Source organism: Lacerta agilis, chromosome 5 (assembly GCF_009819535.1).
Source record: "Lacerta agilis isolate rLacAgi1 chromosome 5, rLacAgi1.pri, whole genome shotgun sequence".
NCBI lineage: Eukaryota > Metazoa > Chordata > Lepidosauria > Squamata > Lacertidae > Lacerta > Lacerta agilis.
Window position 1 is genome coordinate 36,664,403 of NC_046316.1, and position 25,939 is coordinate 36,690,341.

Here is a 25,939-nt window from a genome sequence, read left to right on the forward strand (position 1 = left end):
TACTGGATTTTTTTTTAAGTGGATTTATCTTTCTGTAGATGATTATTGGTTTATTATTGATAAAATATCCCACTTTTTTATTGAAGTAAGAATTGCATAGATCAAATGTTGTGGTGAGTGTAAGGAGAGTGTGATAGTTGAGAGTGACTGCGTATTTCTAAGACTGTCTAGAATGCTGCCAGTGGAGTTCTGAAAAGCTCTGGGTTTGTTGTTGGTAAAGGAGACTGGTGTATGAATTTTTTTAAATGAATATTTTAACCTTAAAAAGTTTAGAAAATCCTCCATTACTGTGCTTTAGCAAAAAGCAACTCACAACTCTTTGGTGTTTGTTGGGCAACATTTTGAGCACTACAGCTTATGGCTGCATTTGTGGATCCTTGGGGTTCGTATACTTTGTTTTTTACATTTATATCTCACTCTAGGGTTGAATCGGAGATTTGAACCCAGGTCTCCCCAATCCAAGCCCAACACTCTTACACCTCATTTATGATTATAAATGGCATGCCTTTATGAAATACGTTGGTGGGAAACTAATGAAAAATGACAAAACTTCTTTGTCTTTTTTTGCAGTGAATTTTGATCACTTCCAGATACTTCGAGCAATTGGGAAAGGAAGCTTTGGCAAGGTAAGAGAATAGTTTGTAATTTGAGTGTGGGGAGGGGGAGCAATTAAGTGCATTGCAGTAAAGATAAAAGGAGGTGTTCAATTAACTGTTTGCACTTGTGCAAGGATTATCCCTAGAGCGAGGAGATGCTCCTTCCCCCTTCCTCTCCCATCGATACTCCTCACTGCCTGCAAATCTGTTCTGGAGGATGGGAGGAACTTCCAGAAAAGATTGGGTGGCATGGAGAAGGAGAGGGGGGGAAATGATCTACCGGTATCTCCGTGGCTTGGTTTGCCCATCATGGCAAGCCAAGCCTTGGCTTCTCTGCCCAACTGAACTGAAAAGTCCAGGAAGGAGCAAAGTGTCTGTGACTTCCACCCCAGGAGCAAACATATTTGAGCACTCATGCTAAGTCATGGGTTGGCTTAGTGTTGTGTGTAAACACAGCTGATGTGGCTTACATAAAAACCACAACACAAATTGCACCGTATAGCAATAAAATCACAAGGTAAAACATCACAACACACACAGTGCAATCTGATACATGTCCATTCCCAAGTCCCATTGAGTTCTAGAAGTGCATATAGCAGCTGAAAAAAAGCAGCTGTTGAAAGAACCTTTCTTAAACTTAAGGGCTGATTTCACAGGCTTGCCTGCACCTGCCTGCTGCTTCCAAACCTTTGAATCAAGATTTGGGTCATATTTCAAATCTCTTTTTAAAAGGCTTTATTTAGAAAAGCGACTTGGCCCACATCTGATTGTTTTAATTTTAATTTTGACAAGCTCATCTCTCTTCTCAGGCCCTGATGAATGTCTTTGAAACCAAAAGACATTATTCCTCTACTAATCCAAAAATAATCAGGGAGCTTAAGGTAAAAGTGCTAAGTTTCTTGGAATCAGCTGACTTGCAATGTGCAATTTATTCAGTGACTCATAGAATGGGTTATGGCTCATGTGTATGAGTTGTTATTTCCATTACGATCTGTGTAACCTTTTAATTCATTGCCCAATAAAAGGAGCTAATGAAATGCAGTCTGTGGGTTCAGGCAGGTGTCAGAATGTGCAAAACTCTTACTTTTTACTGAATATTCCTGTAATAGTATGCTACTGAAATAAAAAGCAGTGCCTTATCCGTTGAGCAGGTACTGTATTTTTCGCTCCATAAGACGCACTTTCCCCCTCCTGAAAATTAAGGGGAAATATCTGTGCGTCTTATGGAGCGAATGGTGGTCTCTGGAGCTGAATTGCCTAGAGGCCAAAAGCAGATAGTGCTTTTTATTTTACAAAGAGAAAAAGGGGTGTTGAAAGGACCCCGCTCAGCAGCTGATCAGCAAGAGATCAGGAGAGAGATAAGAGTCCCGGCTCCCTTTCAGCCCTGCCCTCCACTGTTGAATGTGCTGCAGAGGGAGGTTGTTTGTTTCCCCAGTGACATGTGACTGGCTGAAACTGTAGAAATGGCTCCCTTTCCTTCAGAATCTGCAGAAATGTGAGTTGAACCCCATAAAAAATGGGGCTTTTCCTCTTTGCTTTTCCCCCTTTTGCAAAAAAGCTGCAAAAATTTTAGCTGATCCTCAAAAATAAAAACCAGGGCTTTTCCCTTTGCAAAAAAGCTGCAAAACTTTTAGCTGATCCTCAAAAAAACAGGGCTTTTAGAGGAGGAAAACCAGAAAAATAAAAACGAGGTGTGCCCTATGGTCCGGTGCACCCTATGGAGCGAAAAATACGGTATATAAAAAGGTACACATTGAAGGTGCGCATTAATTTAACAGGAATACACACAGAGAGAAATAATGACCCGACAGAGGTTGAAAATACATGTCCTTTTCAAAATCTAGAAAGAAAATCCATCCAGGCATAACTGTTTTAACAGCTAGACTTTCCACTTTAAGCAGAGTTGTTTAAACCCAGAAAATGCAATGTTAACAGATTCTTACCTGTGACTGGAGGTGTGAAACATTCTGGACTGAAGTGTGTGCTTTGAAGGTATCTTTCAGGTTTTTAAAGCAGTCATCTACTTAAACCTTGTGCATCATTCTGCTTTGCATATGTATATCACCACCCTAAACAATCCTGGAGGATATCTATTTAGTACAACAAAGTCAGATAAGAGCCATCATTTGGAGACTCACTTTTTTTAAAAAAAAATAACAACCACAAGATACATCTGTGCTGGAAATTAATTACTAGGCAGCAAATATTCTGGAAAACTTAATATTAAGTTTATCCACACAGATTGTGCCCCCCCATTCTTGTCTTGCTCCTTTGATAAGATGGCTCAGTTCTACCCCCAAAGTGCCCTGTTTCAGAGCCTTCTGTTAGACCATTCTGGCAACAAAACCACCATGTTCGGTGGGTGGGAGAGGGAGGTCTGGGCCAACAGAATGGAAAGCTGGTTGAGTGAGCAGAATTAAGTAGAGGGATGCTGTCACTCGATGCAACTTTCTCTCCCAGCCTGGCATTGGGGTTTTGGTGATTGGAGCCTTACCTGGGAGTAAGCCTCATAGAATTTGCTAGGACTTACTTCTGAGTGCACATTACTGTTAGTCTGAATCTTATACCTCGTGGTCAGAGTGTACTGATTGATACAGGGACAATGCTATCTCAAGCGGTCTTCTTTATGTGTAGTTCAGTTCAAAAGTACTAGTTCACCACAATATGAACATGGCTGGCACCAGGACACGCCATCCTGGGCCCAGAGAAATTCAGAAGGAGCACTCGGTGTGGTGGGTTTGAACCGAGAAAGTTAAGGAATACTCAACTCTGCTTTCCACTCTACTGAAGTAGCACGTCCCTTAGCATAGGGGCATGTTTTGCAAGAGTGGAGGGGGGCTTACCACCTTCTTTCAGAATTGTCATCGTCAAAGTGTTCCCGATTGAGGGGTCGCCAACATGGTTCCTTCCAGATATTGTTGGACCAAAACCCCTGTCACTCCCAGCCCGCATAGTGAATGATCGGATATGGTCAGAGTTGTAATGCAAAGCCATGTTGGCTAACCCTGTAATAAATGTGCATACACCAGTTTGTGAAACCCCCTTTCATACATAGCTGCAGAGGAAGGGGGAATTCTTCCCTACAGTAAAAAAAAAAAAACTAAGCTGTTGTGGTTTGGGGCGGGGGGGGGAGGCTTGGAGAGGAGACTATTGTTAGGGCAGAGCCAGGATGTTCAGAGTTCCCTGACATAGCTGAGCATGGGCACTTAGAGACAGGAGCAGAAGAGGAATATGTGTATGCAGAAGGAGAGGGAGAAGAGCCTAGTGGGGCAGCGTAAACTCCAACAGGACGCGAGAACCAGTAAGAGGTGGGGGGTGAATGGGCTGACTTACAGGCACTGCAAGGGTTAACCTTTGAATCGGATGGGGGGCGAGACACCAGGACAAAAGAAAGGGTCAGAGGAGGGCTAGAGGTTCCCACACTTTAGGTGCTGGAGGAGGAAGAAGAAGCCATTAGCTGTATCTGAAGTGAGTGACTCGACTCGAATTGATGGATTAATCATGATGCCTTCTGTATATAGTTGTACATAAAGACTATAAAACCGTCAACGGTCTGCCGTGGTTTCTGGTGAAGAGAGCAGCTTCCAGCCCTGACAACTATATTGGAAATACATTGCTGGCCTGGTTATGGTAGGGTGAGAAAAGCCTGCGTATGGGCCCTGCCGATGTAGTCCTGGTATCATAGATGTACTTAGGGTCCCTTGGGCCACTGGCAAGGAACAGTATCAGCAACCCCCCCCCCCAATTAACTTTACCATAATAACCACATTAGAAATTAGTACATTTTATGCAACCCAAGTATTTGAAGTGTCCTGAGTGAGGGCAAAGTGAGGAGGAAGGGTGAAATTATTTGCATTCCTTTGTGCCACAGTGCAAGACGGACAAGAAGCTACTTCCACGCTCGATTTCCCCACAACAGCAGTGGCATGTCACTACACACATATGCCATACACTCCATCGTCTGATAGGTCACTTTTGGACTCCCAGTGGGGGTCAGTATTGCCAACAACCAGGTGTGCCTCTTCCTGGTATTCATATATATGGAACAGGATCAAGGGAGAAGTGACTCCCACATTGCCTATGTTAGGTCTTGCATCTGTAATCTAATTATGTTTTAGCTGAATGGGCTTTTTCCAAATAGTTTTAGAAATGCAAGATACAGGTTTTTTCCTCCTTTTACAAATTCACTAACCCAGTTAGAGTGAATACATGTCTCTTCCCACCCAATATATTTATCTCCTCTCTGAAAAGGAGAAATAACAATTTGTCGTTCTAATTTCGGACTAAAGAATACATAAATTCTGAACAGTGAGGATTGGATGGATGGTGGCTAACAGATTGAGGTTGAATCCTGACAAGACAGAAGTACTGTTTTTTGGGGATAGGGGGTAGGTGGGTGTGGGGACTCCCTGGTCCTGAATGGGGTAACTGTGCCCCTGAAGGACTAGGTGCGCAGCCTGGGAGTCATTTTGGACTCACAGCGGTCCATGGAGGCGCAGGTTAATTCTGTGTCCAGGGCGGCTGTCTACCAGCTCCATCTGGTACGCAGGCTGAGACCCTACCTGCTCTACCCTATCTCCCGCTTGGACTACTGCTCTATGTGGGGCTACCTTTGAAGGTGACCCGGTAACTGCAATTAATCCAGAATGCGGCAGCTAGACTGGTGACTGGGAGTGGCCGACGGGACCACATAACACTGGTCCTGAGAGATCTACATTGGTTCCCAGTACGTTTCCGAGCACAATTCGAAGTGTTGGTGCTGACCTTTAAAGCCCTAAACGGCCTCGGCCCTGTATACCTGAAGGAGCGTCTCCACCCCCATCATTCAGCCCGGACACCGAGATCCAGCACCGAGGGCCTTCTGTCGGTTCCCTCACTGCGAGAAGCAAAGCTACATGGAACCAGACAGAGGGCCTTCTTGGTAGTGGCGCCCGCCCTGTGGAACGCCCTCCCATCAGAGGTCAAGGGAATAAACAACTATCTGACATTCAGGAAATACCTGAAGGGAGCCCTGTTTAGGGAAGTTTTTAAACTGTGATATTTTAAATGTATTTTAATATTTGATGGAAGCCGCCCAGAGTGGCTGGAGAGACCCAGCCAGATGGGCGGGGTACAAATAAATTATTGTTGTTGTTGTTGTTGTTGTTGTTGTTGTTGTTGTTGTTATAAAAAGATTAATTGACCAGTTCACATGGGATTCAGCATTTTCTCAAGTGCTCTGCTCTTGTCCCACATAATCACTCCTTGCATGCCCCAGGTTGCAAACAGACGTTTGGGGTTCAGTACATGGATACGTTCAGCAAGGGTTTCCTGTAATTCTGGGGACTCCAAGCAAAGCTGCCACTATCGAGGATACTGCATACTGAGTGCAGTGCATGTTTGTGTGCTGTTGTTTGTTTGTTCATGTGATGGTATATTTGTGGACTTCATGGAGAGTGATTGCATGGAAAAAAGGGGACTGGGAATTTGTGTGTGTGTCTGTGTGTATGTGTGTGTAAACAGTTTGTAGCTATGGTTCTGTGAGCACTATCTTAAAATGGAAATATACGCAACTCTAATGGAGTATATTTCCATCAAATTAAAATTTCTATTTACCTAAGAGATCTACACATCTTTTAGTAAGAAACCAGTGAATGAAACTGTATAGCCCACTCCAAATGCACCTAAATGGTACATTAATACTTAGTGACAACACTACCTTTTTCTCTACCATCTAGAGAGCCACAGGTTCCCCATGCCTACTATAAGGCATGGCTATATAGAAAAGCAGAGTAGTGACAGAAGAAATCAATAGTCCTCTGCCATTGAAATTTCATTGAGATGGGCTTCCATATCTGTCATCCTTGGCCAGCTGTTGGGGCACCAGTGCTGAGGTGGGGCACAACTGCTGACACTTGCCCTGGGACATGAGGTAGATGGGTATAGCCACCATTTACATTTCAGCAATTCCTCCTAGGTAGTGTCACTCTGGGACATTGTAGACAATGTAAATGACAGCTAGACCCAGCCATCCAATGCTTCTTGGAGCATTGTTGCTGCCACAGTGGTTGACTACCACCCTCAGGTAAAGCCCACAAAGACATATCAGTAGAGGAGAAGATCAACAGAGTGAACCCAGTCCACTTTAACTTGGAGCTGGCCCTGGATTTAGTGCATAAATAATTGGAGCATTTTGTTCATTTTAAAAACTACTATTGCTAAGGGACACGGGTTGCACTGTGGGTTAAACCACAGAGCCTAGGGCTTGCTGATCAGAAGGTCGGCGGTTCAAATCCCCATGACGGGGTGAGCTCCCGTTGCTCGGTCCCTGCTCCTGCCCACCTAGCAGTTTGAAAGCACGTCAAAGTGCAAGTAGATAAATAGGTACCGCTCCGGCAGGAAGGTAAAAGGCCTTTCCGTGCGCTGCTCTGGTTCACCAGAAGTGGCTTAGTCATGCTGGCCACATGACCCAGAAGCTGTATGCCGGCTCCCTCGGCCAGTAAAGCGAGATGAGTACCGCAACCCCAGAGTTGTCCATGACTGGACCTAATGGTCAGGGGTTCCTTTACCTTTACCTATTGCTAACGGAAGCCGGTGCAACCCAGTAGGTAGAATTATAAATTTGCAGCTTCTGGATTTGAATATGGAACAGCTAAATTCAATTAAATACAGTATAGACATAGTTGTTGATAAAATAATATGCGTTAAACAGAAGCCAATTGTAAGGATTTAGTTTTGCTCGTGCTTCAATATTAATCTCTCTAATCCACGCTTCTCAAAACAATATGTGAAACAAAATGCAGCTGTCCTCCAAAACTCACACTTTTCTGAATTATGTGATGCAGTGTCCCAACCCAAACTTTGTGCAGAAATATGTATGTTAGGCAAAAGTGTGCATAAAGAGCATATATTTGTGAAAATACAAACGTACAATATATTAGACAACAATGCTTCAGAAAGATGTTTATTAGACAAAATTGCATAAAAATCTGTATATTAGTGCACAAACAAAAATGCCAAGGTGTGTGTGGGTGTGTGGGTGCATCTCGGTATATGTATATCAAAACCTGATATGGAAACATTGTGATCTACACACAAGATAGGAAAAAACGAAAATCTGAAACTGATACAGGCATTCCTTCCTTGTATTTAAGCAATCATGCACTGGAGAGGAACTCTCATTTTCTTTTCTTTAACATTTTTTTCTTTTTAGCAGTAACATTTGCTGTTCAAGTGAAAGAACTGCCTGTGTTTTTAATTGATGCTGGGAGCATATATGCAGCAGTGCCAGTCACACTTACCTGGGAGCAAGGACAAAGTCACACATCAATGTTTATCCTTTGATAGCTGCAGCATAAACTGATGACATGCAAGTGTGAAGTGGCTGCGACCCAGCCAACACCACAGAGAACTTTTGTTTTGTTTTGTTTACTATCACTTCACTCTGCGGTTGACACATGCAGCTGTGTGAGTCACCTACAGTGCAGTCCTATGTCTACTCAGAAGCAACCCTTCACTGAGGTCAATCGGGTTTACAACCAGTTAAGTGTTGATAGGACTGCACCTCTAAGGTGGCAGGCAATGAACTGAATCAACTGATGGGTGAATCAGCCTCAAATTCTACCAGTTTCATCGTTTGCATCCTCTCCGAGGAAGATGGCTTCTGCATGACCTTCCTAAGAAAGGCTCACGTCTAATGTAGTTTGCTGTTCAGAAGTAGTTTAACCTTATGATTGCATGGCTTTAATAATTCACAGAGCTTGCAGATGAGAATGACAAAGCTTTAATCTACTTATATAAAGGTCACCGAGGCCTACGCTGTAGAAATACTGCAAGTACAATCAGTTTCGAAAATGCCTCAGTATCAGTTCCAATTAGATTTTTTTTTATTTTTTTGCTTGACAGAAAAATGTACGTATGCTTTCCCCTTTTTGCACTACTTTAGAATAAGCTCTTACTTTGCAATGTAAGTGTGCGCTCACACACACACACACACACACACACACACAAAATATCTCCATATATGAAGAAACCAACCCACACAGTGAAGCCATTACTGATGTAATACAAGAGCATGGAGCACCTGCTATACTTTACTTACTCCACCCATCAGATTGTAGAGGATTCCACCTTTGTACCACTATGAGGTGTGATGTCTCACTGCTGGACCACCAAGCTGTCCCTTTTCTTTTCAATGGGTGGAATTCAGCACAGTTCTAAGGAGATATTTCCATCAGCATATCAGCTTTCCAGCTGCAGCAATCTCCCTTCTCCTCCCCCCATGCACTGTCCTGAGTTTCCCCTCAACCCCCCTGAGCCAATTTGCAGGAGGGTTGATGGGGGTATGCAGGGAGAAGGGGGACAAAAAGCCCCATGGCACTAGTAGAAGACTGCACTAGCTTCTGCTAGCAGGACTCATGAGTTGAAATAGTTGATACCAGGCCAATTTGTATATCTGCTTCAAGGTGTAAGATCCCATTAGAGGGACTCAGAAAATTAACATGAAAGCTCAGAGCTTGGGGGCACCAATATAGGCCTTCACTGGCATCTGGTGAGCTCCTCCTTTTTTCACCAATTGCTGTGGTCTCACTGGAATTCCAAAATAGCATTGACCTATAACTATGAGCCAGTTTGAATGAAATGCCCACAAAGGGACTTATCAGAACCTGAACTTTTAGATTCTACTGATTCAGATAAAAGATGTCCAACTGAAACCTCGTAAGTTACAATGACACCTCATTAGCAACAGTATCAGTTTAACAGCTTCCTGGCAGTACAAAATATCTTCCTGGCTTCAGAGAGAAGTAAAAGACCACTTCCCCACTTTTACACAGTTAACTATTTACAAACCTAACAATTTTTATAGCATAGAAACAACCTTACATATATATTTCTCCTCATAAAGATACAGTTTCTTCACCAAGCCCAGCAAGATTTGGAGGGCCACATTGTTGTCTACCCCTGGCCTAGAGCCATCGGTTTATCCAGTGAAGAAGTTCTATACTTTCCATTCAGTCTTCTACTCCTGTGTAGAGTAATCAAAAAAAGGTCTATGAGCACCCGCGTACCTGAATAAGAAACTTCTTGCTGGCCCATGTAAGCTGCTCTGAGCTTTTTGCTGGAAGAGTAGAATTTAAATTACATAGTTAATCCTCCCCGCAGCCTAGCTCTTCAGAGTTTCTCTTGGTCCAGTCTTTTTTCATTTTAAGCCTAGATTACATTGAGGAACATCGCAATCCACAAATGGCTTTACCCAAGCACACATGTTCTTGAAGCAAGCTGTTTTCTGAACAGAAACAGACCCTGTGGAATGTGCTTTGATCTATAGATCAGCTGACTGATTATTAGCTTTTGGACTCAGACTAGATTTCTTGAAGTAGGATACATAATAAAAACAAGCTTTTAACTCCAGTCTCAAACCATGGACCATGGATTTATATTCTAAAATCTCCTATCCTGCAACCCAGAAATTCAAATTCTACAACCATGTTCTTTGTTCTGGTTGCTTTTCTTAAGATCTTTTGTAATAAAGATCTTGTCGCACTGAGCCTGATAACATTATGGCAAGAGAAAACCTGATATGTGGACATAAGCTAGGCCAGATCAAGGGCCCAAGGCAACTAGCAGCAAAATACCAAATGTGCCTATTCAGATATAAGTCCCTTTGACTTCAATGAGACTTGCTGTCTGATGAGTGGGTATATAGTTTGCAGCTTTAGTATTCCTCCCCCCCCCCTTAGTCTGATCACATGTGGAGTAATATTACAATCACACAAAAACATCTGGAGTTGACAAGCACAAATTTCCTTCAGTTTCATTGCTTCCTTCCCTTTACAACTGTTTGGTCTAGACAAACACAGCAGAATGAAGTGGGAATAAAATGGTGCTGCCCTGAGCTGGGGTCATGTGTCTACTATGCACATTAACCTTCAAACTTGTTCTCTGCTGCTTTTATGAGATTATTTTGATTGGGCTGTGGAGATAATGCTACTTTCATTTTGTCATATTTTTGTTTTATGAGTGTGCTGGCCTTATTGTTTTTAAAGGTCATTGGATGTCTTAAACTGTATTCTTTCATAATGCCATTGTATGTTGTTTAGATTATATACTATGTTTGTCGCCATGCAGACATATTAAAATATTTTACATAAATAATATCTCTTGCTCAATATAGGTAGATTTTAATATAGGTAGATAAGAACCAAACTGGTAAGAGGCATATGATGTGGTTGAAAACAGGCTGGTGGTCAGGTTCTGGATTGAGCAAGTAAGGAAGCAGGCAGGCCAAATTGTCTTCTCTCGGGGACAACACAGACTGACATATCACACAGTGCAGCCAAGAGCAGACCAAGAGCTGCTTCTTCCATGGTGGCGCAGGGAGCAAAGGTTTCTGTGCTGTGTTGCCAAGTCTCTGATTCAAGGCTTCTGGCATCTTACACAAGTCACAAGGAGCAGTTTTCATTAACTGCCTTCCATGGATACCTGTTTCCTAAGAAGGTACTAGCAGGAATGCAGGTCACCAACAGTTGGTATATACTAAGCAATATGTATAATTATCTTGGAACATTTGCAACTTTATTTCCCATTAAGCATATAATGAAACTAATAAAAAATAATTAACATTATGACAAAGCTCTTTCCCTCAGATTGGAAATTGCCAGTATATAATGCCATACATTTAGACCACATGTTTTACAACATTCTTTGGGGAAATAAATTTTGCACCACTGAGAATCAGATATATTAAGGATTTCAATTACAGGAGGCATCATGGCATAGGCTAGTTATAGATACCATCTGTATTCCATACATAGTCGAGTGTTAAGTACTCATGTGAATAGAATTGCATGAGGAAGAAAGTGGGTCTGTACTTGCTGCCGCTGCCTCATTCTTCATGCCTCTTTCAGCTCAGATGCCTCCAAGTAGGTCTTCTTGCATGAGTTAAACGCTCATATGAATAGACTTGTGTTGAGGGTACCCAAGTCAGTGTGGACATGAGGCACAGGGAGGGATGAAATACTATCTCAAATTTGGTTTCTCCCACATTCTCATTTTTCCAGTAATGTTCCGTTCTCCATATTTCCACATCCATCTGCAATTCCTTTTAGGAAATTCTTCCTGAAAATTCTTCAGTATTTTAGACTGAGTTTCTCCTAACACACACATCTTTGTACTCAATTCTACCTAATATACACATTTTTTTACAAAGTAGATTCCCCTGATATGAGGTATTTTATGTTGGTTTCGCTAACATATGAATTTTTGGGTGACGCTTTAGCCTAGTTTTGGCTGGTACGAATTAGGTAGGTTTGCCTTTAAATGCAAACTGAATCAGATTTCTCTCTCATCCTTGGGCATAGGTCAAGGCCAGTAAATACAGTCCCATCTATTCAGGCAAATCCAGACAGAAAAAGTTTCATTTCTTCACTGGAGCAGAAACCAGCTTTGCCCTCATTAAGTTTCTGGTGCTGCAGTTTCTTTCAGCATCCTTAGCTTAAGTGCAGTGTGGGAATATTGCTTTGTGGAGCCAGACCTTTGTCAGCTGCATGAGTTAGAGAGGATGAAGATTTAACAATGAATATCTTGACCTTCCTGACCTTTCCTTTCCTCCTAAGAGTGGCTGCCTTTTGTCTGTGTGTACCTGGGCTCTCACTTCTCCCCACTGTATTCCTAAGCAGACAGGTGGCAGAAATGGAGCTGACAAAGGCCATGCACCACTTCTCTCTATTTCTAGGATGGGGGAATTGGTGGCAGCAGCAGAATGAAATACTCAGAATAGAAACTAAAACTTGGATCTAAAGCGGCCCGTGCCAGAGTCTTAATACCTTGGGCAATTAAAACTAGACTGGCATCATTCCTAAAAAGTATGGGAGTGATCTCTGCCCTTGCACAGAGATTGCACTAATAGTTTAAGACGCCTATTTCCAATGTATGTGAAATGTTGGCTTGGATCCAAAGATTCCATAGAGCAAATGGAAGTGCCTTCCATTCATGCTGGGGGAATCTCTGGATCCAAGCCAATGTAATTCTACAGCATTGAAAATATATTCTGTTTCTATGAGAAATATACTTCTGTTGAAAATGAAATCTACATCAAAGAACACAAGAAGAGTCTTGCTGGCTCAAATCAACAGCCCATCTAGTCCAGAACCCTGTTTTCCAGAGTGACAAACCAGGTGCCTCTAGGGAGCCTGCAAATAGGACATGAAGGCAATAGTCCTCTCCTGTTGTTTCTCTCCAGGAAATGGTATTCAGCAATGTGTTGCCCTTTGAACAAGGAGGGTGCATTTAAAACTGTCAAGATTAGTAGCTGTAGATAGAGCTATCCTCTGTGATGCACCTTATAAACCCACCTTCCTAAGCTAGTGACCTCTACCATTTGTTGTGGCCACATATACAGGTATGTACACCTGGTTAAGAAGTCCTGACTATCTCGAATCCATTAGTAATTCCATTGGTATGAGATATATAGAGGAGAAAGAAAGTTATCTCTATGCATTTTGTCTATGTATGATTTCATAAACCACTATAAGGCACCTTCAGACTTCCCCCCCCCCCATGTTCAAAGAACACATGCAGGGTGTTGCAAGGGCTGTGAACACCAGCCATGCTGCTGATGTGCCTGCTGACTGTAACCCAGTTAAACATCAAGCAGTAAAAACTGAAGGGTGAATCTTTATGCATTCAGTGAAACATACTAAGAATCCTCTATAGAATCCTGCCCAGTTTTCCCAACTGCATGGAGGACTCTAACTGAGTTCAGCCAAACACCTGAAGATGTCTTCTACAGACCTTGCCACTCAACACATGAGAGTCAGGGGACAGGAGATACTGAAATCAGGGCTGGCATATACACCGTCATCATCAGGGAGCAGGGCTATCAGAGAACTATGCACTGTGACCCCAATATCTGTTAACTTGGTTTGTTATCACTGTCAGTGTGCAAAACTAGGGTTTTTGGCCCTATGTGCATCACTTTACACTTATGTACATTTAACTCCCTTCTGCTGTGTTGTTGCCCACTTACTCCATTTGGAGATCCCTAGAATTCTCAACATGAATTTATCTGCACAGCTATAATATTTACCACATTGTGTTATTAGATTTTAACACTTGATTGCAGGGATCAACACTGAAATGGATTGTAGCTTTGTCAACAAATTATAAGGCTATCAGGTATTAATATCTCAAATCCATTTTCCACCCGGCTTTGTTCCTAAACCTGCTGATCAAATGACATTTAATAATTGTGGGCAGGATTGGGTCAAATTAGCAAGAGTACAGGCAAGCAGTAGGCAATTGTGATTTGTAACATGAACGTAAGGCTTAATATTCCCAGTGCTTTCTCTTTTGTCTGTAGAACAGGAAGAATTTCCTCATCAATGTGTAGTTCGTTTCAATCTAAGTGCAGGCTATAGATGGTAAATATTTGATTTAAGCTTTTAGCTGGAATTCAGCTTGCAGCCCAAGTTCCAGATTCATTTTTTAATAGGTGCAGACAGGTGGATCCAAAATAGGCTAGGCTAGACAATCTCTGTTGGCAGTATTCTCGTATTCTCTAAATAACTCTCTCTTTCTTTAGAAGTTAGAAAGGCAGGATTTTAGAAGCCCTTGGTACCATGGATAAGGTGTTGGAGGAGGCTATTTTCACATGGGAAGGCGCAAAGGAAGCTGCCATATACCATTGGTCCATCTAGTTCAATAATCCCTACAATGACTGACAGTGGTATTTCAGCGGTTCAGACATGAGTCTTGTTCACTGCTCCCTGGAGATGCTGGAGATTGAACCTTGGATCTTCTGCATACAAAGCATATCATCTATTACTGAGCTGTGACCCCTTCCACAGCAAGTGTGGTTGGATCCTGAAGCAAATATGGAATGGTGATCTCAGTTGGCCTCTAAACATCTCACATCCTGATATGCTGGTGCCCATTTGTTGATCTCATCACCAGCCATCCTAAATTCTCCCCCTTATCTCTCACATTGCATGGGACATCGTTTTCTCTTTTCTGAAACCACTTTCCCAAGCTTTTCCCTACTCAAGAAGGCAAAAGTAAAGAGAGTCTGGCCCCAAGGCTCTGAAGGCTCATGAGGCCATCACCTTGCAGAAGCTAAGCAGGTCTGGATCTTGTCAGTGGATGAGTAGATGACTCCCTGGGAACCACATGGATGCCACCTTGGGGGTGGAAGAAAGGTAGGATATAAATGTGAGAGGATGAATGAGTGAATACAAAATCAAACTGGGAAGTCCTGGCACAGCTTCTTTATATAGCTGGCATTGAGAATAAGACATGTGAGAGCTCCTGAAGCTCCAATGGAACAGGGTACCTGACATGATAGCAGGCTCCAGGCCAGTGAGCCAATATCTGACACTTGGGTGCCTTTTGCCCACCTCCTTCATGGGCCTGACTACAACAACACCTCCCCACACCCAGCTGTACAAGCTGCTTTCTGAATTCTGAATAGAATCATAGAACTGTAGAGTTGGAAGGGACAATATTCAACTTGTACTCATTACTGGAAGTTACCTGTCATCTCTCTACCTGTTTGATTGACACAGTCTGGCCTGTTTTACTTTGAAATGGGATCTTTCTGCACTGAACTTTGAAATTCTGAAAAATGTTAGCATTTCAGGGTTGAGTTCTGTGACATGGTAGCTGTCGGAATTTATGACAGTCTCAGTCATCCATGCAGGAAAGCAGGTTTTAAAGTTAGCCTTTCAAAAGTTCTAAGCTCCCAATCCAATGTCCTGCTTGTTTTGGTTCAGCATGCTTTATGTCAGTGTTCTCTCTCTCTCTCTCTCTCTCTCTCTATACACACACACACACACACACACACACACATATATGCACGCAGCCATAGGCATCTTTAGTGTCCATGCGCTGCTGAGCAGGAATTACAAGGCCACTTCATGGGGATCACCAGATCAGTGATTTCATTTTGTACATCAGTACTGTGGCCAACAGAAAAACACATTGGGAATGTAGAATTTGAGTGTAGCACAGCTGTTGAAATGACCAAAATGTGAATCATCGCAGAAGCCCTTACTGCATCTGCATACAAGAGTGGCCATGGCTTAGGGGTATTGTACATATTTTGCTTGCAAAACAGTCTCAATTCAATCAAGTTAGGGCTGGGAAAGATTCCTGCTGGAAACGTTGGAGAGCCCCTTCTGGTCAGCATAGTCCAATCCATTGTAGGCTGACAGAAAAAAATCCCTGCCAGTCATAGTTAACGCATGGAACTTTTCTTACTTTCTGACTTCATCTGAAATAGTGCAAAATTCAAATAAATTTAGTGGCCCACTGTTTCACAGTGAGTGGCAAAGAAAAATATTCTAAACCTAAAGACCTAAATCTTTAGGTTTAGAATATTTGCCTCCTGAGAAATCTCTATGTGGGACAAGAAGCTACAGTTAGAACTGGATATGGAACAACTGATTGGTTCAAAATTGGGAAAGGAGTACGACAAGGCTGTATATTGTCTCCCTGCTTATTTAACTTATATGCAGAATACATCATGCGAAAGGCTGGACTGGATGAATCCCCAACTGGAATTAAGATTGCCGGAAAAAATATCAACAACCTCAGATATGCTGATGATACTACCTTGATGGCAGAAAGTGAGGAAGAATTGAAGAACCTTTTAATGAGGGTGAAAGAAGAGAGCGCAAAATATGGTCTGAAGCTCAACATCAAAAAAACTAAGATCATGGCCACTGGTCCCATCACCTCCTGGCAAATAGAAGGGGAAGAAATGGAGGCAGTGAGAGATTTCACTTTCTTGGGTTCCATGATCACTGCAGATGGTGACAGCAGTCACGAAATCAGAAGACGCCTGCTTCTTGGGAGAAAAGCAATGACAAACCTAGACAGCATCTTAAAAAGCAAAGACATCACCTTGCCGACAAAAGTCCGTATAGTTAAAGCTATGGTTTTCCCAGTAGTAATGTACGGAAGTGAGAGCTGGACCATAAAGAAGGCTGATCGCCGTAGAATTGATGCTTTTGAATTATGGTGCTGGAGGAGACTCTTGAGAGTCCCGTGGACTGCAAGAAGATCAAACCTATCCATTCTCAAAGAAATCAGCCCTGAGTACTCACTAGAAGGACAGATCCTGAAGTTGAGGCTCCAGTACTTTGGCCACCTCATGAGAAGAGAAGAATCCCTAGAAAAGACCCTGATGTTGGGAAAGATGGAGGGCACAAGGAGAAGGGGACGACAGAGGATGAGATGGTTGGACAGTGTTCTTGAAGCTACTAACATGAGTTTGGCCAAACTGCGAGAGGCAGTGAAGGATAGGCGTGCCTGGCGTACTCTGGTCCATGGGGTCACGAAGAGTCGGACACGACTGAACGACTGAACAACAACAACAACAACAAAAGACCTAAATCAGGGCTTGCCAACCGTGGGCACATTTGCACATCGGATAAGTTGTTGTGGGCACCACATACATGGCACAACTCCCTTCCCCAGCTGTAGCACCCCTGTAATTGCCTCTGCAATGCAGTTGGCTAAAGGAGGTTTCTTTCCCGGCTAATTTCAGTGGGCAGATGGGACCCTGGGGAGACATCAGCCTCTGTGGACACATGTGTGCCTGCAGACACCATGTTGGCAACCCCTATCCTAAAACATCTGCTGCAGAGCCACCTAAATGCCAAAATATTTATTGGTCCCATGGGTCCAATTTATCTCAATGCCTTTTCCTTTGTTTTCAAAGCAGCAAAGATCAGAGGGATGGGGAGAGAAAATGGTGGGGAGGATGAAATCTGTTGCAACGCATTCAGTTTAGACATCCTCCACACCAGGCTTCCTCAAACCCAGCCCTCCAGATGTTTTGAGACTGCAATTCCCATCATCCCTGACCACTGGTCCTGCTAGCTAAGGATCATGGGAGTTGTAGGTCAAAAACATCTGGAGGGCCAAGTTTGAGGAAGCCTGCTCCACACACTTTCTTGCCATTTGAAGGTGGGGTTGCTAGACCGCTTCCTGCAGGACCATCCTCCTTCTTGCCCCCTTTTTGAAAAACAGTCCTGCAGCTGTGAATGCTCATCCAGCCGCATCTTCCAGCTTGCTCCATCCCTGGGCCCAGCCCACTGCTCAGACTCCCACCTTCCCCTACTCAGGTCTTACAAGATGAGTGTTCTGTTGGGCTGCCGCAGAGAGGAGGATGGTGAGGGAACTAAGGGGAAAGAAGATGCTGCTGCTTCCTTTTTCACACCTGTGGGGCTGTTACCATAGCAACTGTATGTGAAGGAATGATGGGATCGGCATTGATTACCTCAGCACCCTGGAGGACAGCAAGTTCATCAGACTGCAGTGTTTACCACAGCAAGGCTGCAAGCCTTGCCCCTGCTTCGATGAAGTATACTTCAGTGTCTTCTCACATTCCTAGTGCCACTCTGGTCCCTGACGGCTGGGCCGCAGGCAAGATCCCCACCCCCAGCTCTGCTTGCTGCATCGTGGCTTCCTCTAGCAATTTCGTGCTGATTTGGCTGTTTCAGAAAGCGCTAAAGGAAAAGAAAGGGGGTCAGAATGCGATGCCTCTCTCGGGAGGAGGAATACGAGTTCATGCCAGCAAATGGAGGGGCTGTACAGTGGAGCAGACTGAAAACCGCAAAGAAAGAAAAAGCGGGACTTGGCTCTTATTGACTTGCTGTCTAGCTCTGTGGTAATAAGAGCAAGCATAAAATTATAGAGCATAAAATGTTGTTAAATAATTTAAAGTGGAAAAGTAAAGGGAAGCTTCTGCTACTACACATGATATACTGTACAACTGTCAGCGGAACAGCTTCTGCATCAGGAGTGCTTCAGGGCTTCTGAGTCTTTAGAAGAGAGTGATTTGGGATTAAATAAATAAAAAAAGTTCACCCTTTGCTTATTTGCTTAACAGCCCAATCCGCAGCATATTTAATCAAAAGCAAATCCCACTGTGTCCAAGTGGACTTGCTCCCTAGCAGTTGTTGATAGCCCTGAAGCCTTAGTGCAAATAAATGAGGCTACATTTCACCTCCATGGAAAGGCCCTCGTATACTCCTAGTTCTCAAAACATCTCTCTCTGCAAAGATGGCAACCACATTTGCACATCACGCTAAGCCAAACCATGGCTAAGTGTGTCCACTCCCAGAGAAGAACTCATACCTGCTTTGCTCCTGTAGCTCAGCACTATAACTACGGTAATACAAGGACTGTATTAGTGTGCCATCTGAACCCAGGAATGTGGTTCAGGTCTCTCTTCCTCAACCACAATCTGTAGCCAAGCTCTGTTCTTGCTACATAGTCTGGTTAAGGAGAAGAGACCTTCACCATGACCCCATGGTCAGAAGACATGCTAAGCCAACACTTGACTTTACTGTCATTCTGCTAAATTAAAAAGTCTGGAGGTACGAGCGCCTGTCTAGGAGATGGCACATTCACACAGTAATGGTAACCCATGCTCTGGCTTACCATTAACTGCAAACCAAGCCATCATCAATAAACTTAAGGCATGTGTCTTTACTGCTGTGTGGTGCTTGTTGCTCTTATGGCAAGTAGCTGAAAAAGCAGGAGCCAATCTAAGGATCTAGATGGCTGCTGAGGTGCATCCAGTAGTGAACTGGGACACAGACTCGGGTAAAAAACAGCATCCTGGACAACATCTCTGTTTGCCCATTAGTTTCTGTGAGGACATTTCAACATGGTAAAAGACTTGAGCTCTGACAGTGCATCTCGCCTCCTGCTGTGCCCTGTTCTGCTCCCTCCCCCTCTCCTCCTCCTCACTGCTTTGTGAAAATAACTAGTGAACTCGTATAGATTTCATTTCTTTGGCCATGGGCTCCGATTGAAATGGATGATGGATTGCTAGGTCAGGGAGGTCCCATTTTCCAATGTAGTTTGGTCCAGTTTATTCATTGCTTCCCTGTGTGTAGGAGGAGTGTAGGAGAGAGAGCCTACATGCCTCAGACACTTAACAGCTTGAGATTTCTCCCTAGACAGCAATGAGTGGAACAGTCTCTTTCTGTCTCACTGCTTATGTTTGCCAGTCAGTAAAAAAGTGAAACACACATACCCCTCCCCGGACCCATCATAAGTATTTCTACTGGGAGCTATTTTAAAGCAGATTTTTATGAAACGCTGCAGGAAGTAAAGTGGTTTTCATTTTTAAAGGGTTTCTGGTTAAAAGAGAGAGGAAGAGAGAGGGAGAGGGGGAAGAGAGAGAGAGAGAGAGAAGTGAATATCTTCAGACCTTGGCTGCAATTTGAAATACCAGCTTGTACATGGCACACCCTTAGTTTTAGCGGAACTTGATTACTTAGGATAAAGACAAAAAAAAAAAAAATTCATTCCAGTAGCACCTTAGAGACCAACTAAGTTTGTTCTTGGTATGAGCTTTCGTGTACATGCACACTTCTTGAGATACACTGAAACAGAAGTCACCAGACCCTTATATATAGTGAGAGAGTGGGGAGGGGTATTACTCAGAAGGGTGGTGGGAAACTATATATAAGGGTCTGGTGACTTCTGTTTCAGTGTATCTCAAGAAGTGTGCATGCACACGAAAGCTCATACCAAGAACAAACTTAGTTGGTCTCTAAGGTGCTACTGGAAGGAATTTTTTTTATTTTGTTTTGACTATGGCAGACCAACACGGCTACCTACCTGTAATTAGGATAAAGAGTGAGCAGAAGCTTTCTATCACAAGTTCTCCAGTTCAAATTTGGTCTAGGGCAGTGGCATCCTAGGAACATGCCTTAGACCAGGGGAAGAGCAGTAGGTAGAGCATCTGCCTTAGACACAGAAGGCCCTAGCTATATCTCCTGGCATCTCCAGGTAGTGTTGGGAATCCTCCTTACCTGAAATCCTGGAGAGCCACTGCCTATCAATGTAGATCAGTGTTTCCCCAACTTGCTCTTCAGTTGTTTTTAGACTACAGTTCCCATCATCTCTGACCACTATCTAGGGATGCAGCTTCTACATCTGGCCCAAGACCTGGAGCCTCCTCCCCAGAGAAAATAAGCTGGAAAGCAGCCTCCCATGGGAGTCAGTGAGAGGCTATTTTTAACCAGAATTGCTGTGCAGAGGCCACTTCCAGGAAGCAGTTGTACTTGGCAAAGGAAGGGTAATCCTCTGATTCCTGTGTACCCTGACTCTTGCTGCAAATCACCCCATACATGATGAGGCTTGAAAACAGCCTTCCATGGAGGGCTGTTTTCAAGACTTGGTCCAGGTAACTCGGGATTCGCTATACTACCTGGCAGCAGGTCTCCGGGGTTTCAGGCAGGAGGATTTCTCATCCCTACCTAGAGATGCCAGGGATTGCACTCAGGGCTCTTTGCATTCAGCGGAAGTATGCACTGTCCTGTTGAGTTCCAGTCCTTCCCCCAAGGAACGGGGAAAGTGAAAAACACAGACTTTTCAGTGGCCTGAGTGAAATGGGCCATGACTACACTCTGTTCTGAAGCCAAAATGTCATAGTTTTATCACAAAGTTGGCATGGACAGGGAGCTTTCTTGGCAATCTCAGCAGAATGCTGCAGATTAACTGACATGGAAATTTAATTGCTCCCTCAGCCTGTGAATGTCTCCCTCCAGAATGTTTGCGGTACATTAGTGGTGTTGCACAGGAGAGCCTCCATGTCTACAGCTCAGTTGCATAAAAGTGAAGAAAACTCCCACATGCCACATGATACTACACACATCACATCCAGTCTCTTTCCTTCTCCTGACTTGTGCTTTTACTATCCCAGAAGCCAGGGAGGGACAGTGCTTCAGCCATGGGAAGAGAGAGAAGTGATGGCTGCTCTGTTGCAATTGGACTGGAAAGGGGTGTCTTTATCTCACTTGGTAAAATATCATTTTACCACTTTTAGGTGCCTTGTGAAAACACCCATCTTCATCAAGATTACAAAGGCCTAGTTGCTGAGTGGGGTCCCCAGAGTCCTGTCCCAATAGCAGAACTGCTCAGCACCTCATTCCTACATCTCTGTAGCTTTTGTTGTGGAGGGCAGTGAGCCACTAAGGGGCATAAGAGGAGGTGGGTGGGTTCCTCCTCTCTTATTGTTTGCCCTGCAGGATGGGGATGTCAAAGAGCCATTCCCCCACATTTCAGCTCCTTGCGGTTTGGGGGCAAGTCCTGAGGCAGATGGTATTGTGAGTGTGTGTGTTCGCGTCCTTGGGATTCAGGCCTAGGAAGTGGGTAAAATGGTCATCCTTTGGGGGAGCTGAATAGCTGAGCTTCCACTTGCCTTTCCCTCCCTGAGATGTTTTGTTTAAAGGCTTTCTGTTTGGTCTGGGACTTCGGACAACAGCTTTCTTGACCTTTGACTCTCCTGTAATGTCTGGATCCTGTCTCAGTTCTGACCACTGTCTATGTCTATGACACAGCCCACATGATAAACATTCAATTTGTGAGTCATCAAGTATAGGGAAATCAAGAGTTTACCTGCTTATTTGAACCAGCCCTTCAGGTCACATCAAAACCCATGGTAATATTTGTCTCCTATGGCAGATGAATATTTGGCATTTTCAACTCTCTCAGGGCTTCTTCTTCTCTGAAATGTTGTTTCCCAAATATAGACAGATGCGTTTCAAAGCCAGCCATTTAAAATCTGTTTTGTGGCGCTCTTTGTTGACCTGAACAGTGAATGCTTTGTAGAAGATGTGAAGTGAGAATAAGTGGTGCTTAGATTTACTTTTTAGTTGCTTCTCTTATGGCACATACATTTTCATCTGATTGTAAGCTTTTAATTTTCTTTTTCAAATGACTGGAAGGCTCAGGATGAGATAGATAAACTAATCCTACATGGGCTACCTTCACTAATGCTATTCCATTGTCTCTCATCCTTGTCGTCAGCTTGGATTTTTACATGCTATGAATTAAACAGTTATCCAATGGTAGCATTTCCCTCTTTTTGCTTCTCTGGTTCCTATGTAAGGTGAAAAGGAGAATTTTTAGCTAAAACAGTGGTTCCCAAACTGCCTCCCATCTCCCATGTGCCTTTGATGAGAGACCACTTAATTTCCCCCCCTAGAAACTTCTGATAAGAGCTAATGAACTTTATAGGCCACAGTATCACTTCTGCCTTTTGGAAGCTGAAATCCATGTGTAATCCATAATACTTAATTTTAAATTGTATTTTTAATGCTTCTTTTATTTCTTGTATTGTATTTCATTGTCTTGGAATCTGCATTCCCTCAAATTATGTCGAATTCATATTCAAATAAGTATCTTTCACAGACATGCCTCAGACTACCTGAATGAAACTCGCAGTTTGGGACCCCTGAGCTAAAATATCACATAGGGGAGGTGGGGGCAGATTTATTTATTTCCATTTCTGTCTTGCCTCATTTCTGAAACACAGAGCAAGTGATAACCATTGAAACAAACATGGAACTATAAAATCCAAATAGAATGCACACGTTTAAAAAAGATGTACATAAAAACTGATTAAATATACTTTACTCCAGCCTTTGCCAACCTAGTGCTCTCCGTAAGTATGCCTAATGTCAGGGCAGGGCTCTTCAGGGAAGCCTCAGTCGTGTGTAGGTCTTACTCCTGAATATAACAGCTAAACAAGACCTATGTGAACAATGGTAAGTGTTCACCAATTGCTCTTACTGCTATCTGGTATAATATCTGTCAGGAGACAGAGCCGTAACATTTGATGTTGCCTGTTTCCCTTAATCTTTGAGGACGTTGTTCCATTTCACATCCACAACTTGTCTCTGCAAACCAGCTTTACATAAAAGCAGCCAACAAGCCATTTGGATGCAGCTGAGGTACAGCTCTCAGAGCCACCCACCTGCAACCAAACTCATGTCTTTGGCAGCTAGCAGATGGAGCAGTTGCACACTGACGGTAAACCAGAGACACAGCAAACTGCAGTGGATAGGGCTTCACAAGAGAGAGATGTTAAGAAGGATATGAGAGTGCTATGATTTTGATTTTCTTAAAAATAATGTGAATTGTCAGCAGTAGCTCTGGGGATGGATGGATGGAATGGGAAAGAACCTTTATCTACTCTCTTCTTAACCAATATATTGTTAACAGAAATGCAAGATCCCACTATTCTACGCAACAGAGGTGTTCAGAGGACAGAGCAAATCTTTGGATTTTAGCTTTACAGTGTGGTTCTCAGCAGCCGAGGTTTCGTTATCAAATAAGCCAACTCAGCCTGCTGTATACACATGTATAATTTAAAACATATCAGTTTATGTAACCCACCACAGGGATAGGTTACACATCCCTCTGTGAGCTTGATGTTTGAGCTGTTTACAGTTTATAGCCTGAAATCCACATGGCTGTGTTCTTTGCACATCCAGCAGCGGAAAGGCTGTGGGGAAACGTCTGGCCTGGAGTGGGGGAGGCTAGTCGAGAGCTGGTTGGGATGCCTTAGGATGCCAAGACTGAATGCAGAAAACAACACCAGTGATTATCCCTCTCCATATGGTAGATGGGTGGTAGAGTAGACCACATGCCTCAAATGCAGAAGATCCCAGGTTCAATCTCTAGAGGCTCAAAGTAGGGAGTGGTGCCACTTGAGTGTTCAAGCTTCAGCCTCATGGGTTGGTTGAGCTAGGAATATCAAAAACCATCATAGAGGCCACAAACAGTTGCTCAAAAGGAGTGGGGCTTGGTGTTTGCATCTGAGGTTCCAAGACAAGGTGCCTGTGAGGGATCTAGGCAAATGAGTGCTCAAGTTCCCATCCCATGTGTCTTCTGAGGCCAGGCTGTTTTCTAGAAAGTGCTTCCTTTGTGTGCAGAGCACCCAGAGTCTCTGTTTCCCCTTATCAAAGTACCCCTTTAAGAGCTCTATGTGTCCAAAGCATGAGGCTAGAGAGATACTGCCTCTTGCCACATGCCCAGTCTTCTGCGTTTGGTTTCCAGGTCTAGCATTAAATACTGGGGATGGATGGTGTGCTTTGATTGAGCACTGAGCTATACCAGATTCTGTGCTCTGTTGGGGCAATACCAGCAAGGGGGTGGTTGACATAGCAATGACTATTTCTTTATTTTAAAACCACTGTAATTGAATTCAATGGAGCAGAAATTATTTGCACCTGGGCCTTACACCACCGAAGTTTGGGTGGCTGTGGACTGAAGGGGATAGGGTGCTAAGCCCATTTTCTCCTTCTCTGTGTCACCCCTGTCCCTCCCTGCTTCAGGCATTCTGTCAGAAGAACAAGTGTTTCTGGGATGTTTCTTTGGCATCTCTTTCATGGTGGTTGCATATCTGGTGATTTGCCAGCATTGCGAGACTTCCACCAATTCCTACAGCTTCTCAGCCAGTGGCTCTTGAGCACTGTATAAATATTACTAAGCATGAATCTTAAACCTTTATGTTTACATTCGTAGTGCAAGATCCCTTCCCAGATCCCAAGGGCAGAGTGTGGTTTCAAGCACTCTTTCTCTGACTTTGTTCCCTTGTGTGTAATAACAAAAGCTGTTGTTCCACTTCTCTGTGCATTTGACATATCACCCACGGTGGGATTTTCTGGACAATATGACACTGTCAGTAGCTCTGACTGAGAAATATCCTGGTAACGTCTTACTCAGCTGCCACTTCGCAGCAGACACTGCCTCAGTAACATTCCCTGAAGTATGTATGTCTTTAATGTATAATTTGTCATCTACCTCTGTGCACTTGCTTCAAAAAGAGGGAGGCATGGTTGCGCAAATGGCACTGGCAGATTGCGACCCTTGTAGGAGGACTTTCTGTTGCCAGGCAGTGTAAGATGGCTTTTATTTATAACTTTAGCTTATCTGAGCACCAATTTGTTTGAAGCTGTCCAACTAGTGGCACTGTTTACTTAATGCTGTATTATTTCTTCTCCATAACTGTAACCTCTTAAATACTGCTGTAGTTAAGGTTTCAGGATCCTGAAAACCTTTATGAAAATCTGCCATGGGCAAATTATTTGACTGTACTGGTCCACAATGCAGAGTAACCCTCTGCAAAGGATGACACAGAATGAAGCTCTGCTGTTAAGGAGCTTTCTGGAAACTTCTGATAAGAGCTAAATAACTGTGTGGGCCACAGTATGACTTCTGCCTTTGGCAAACTGAAATCTATGTGCTATGTTCAATCGTTCTATCAACATAGCTGTCAACCTTTCCCTTTTTTGTTGGAAATTCCCTTATTATAGCATTGGGAAACAGCAGGGAGGGTTGACAGCTATGTCTATCAACTGGAGTATCCATATAAATTAAAAAGCTGATCACATGCCAAAGAAGTATGCGGCCATCATGTGACCAGGACAAAAGCAAAATGATAATAAAATAAATAAAGTTATCTTGCAATCAAGTCTTCAGCAGCTCCAAAACAAAACAAAAAAAATGATCAAGAGATAGGTCAATATGGTGCTTTGGAAGGTTTCCCCCCTCTT

The 25,939-nt window shown here is 43.4% G+C and overlaps 1 protein-coding gene across 2 annotated transcripts in view; it reads left to right on the top strand.

Annotated features, from left to right (window-relative positions):
* STK32C (serine/threonine kinase 32C) overlaps positions 1–25,939 on the top strand; it is a 165,581-nt gene that overhangs the window by 93,371 nt on the left and 46,271 nt on the right. The window contains exons 2-3 of one of the 2 annotated variants that reach the window (XM_033149347.1): positions 571–626; positions 1,406–1,477. In XM_033149347.1, coding sequence (XP_033005238.1) covers positions 571–626; positions 1,406–1,477 — 128 coding nt within the window. The remainder of the gene's footprint in view (positions 1–570; positions 627–1,405; positions 1,478–25,939) is intronic. The other variant, XM_033149348.1, reaches the window with a different exon arrangement.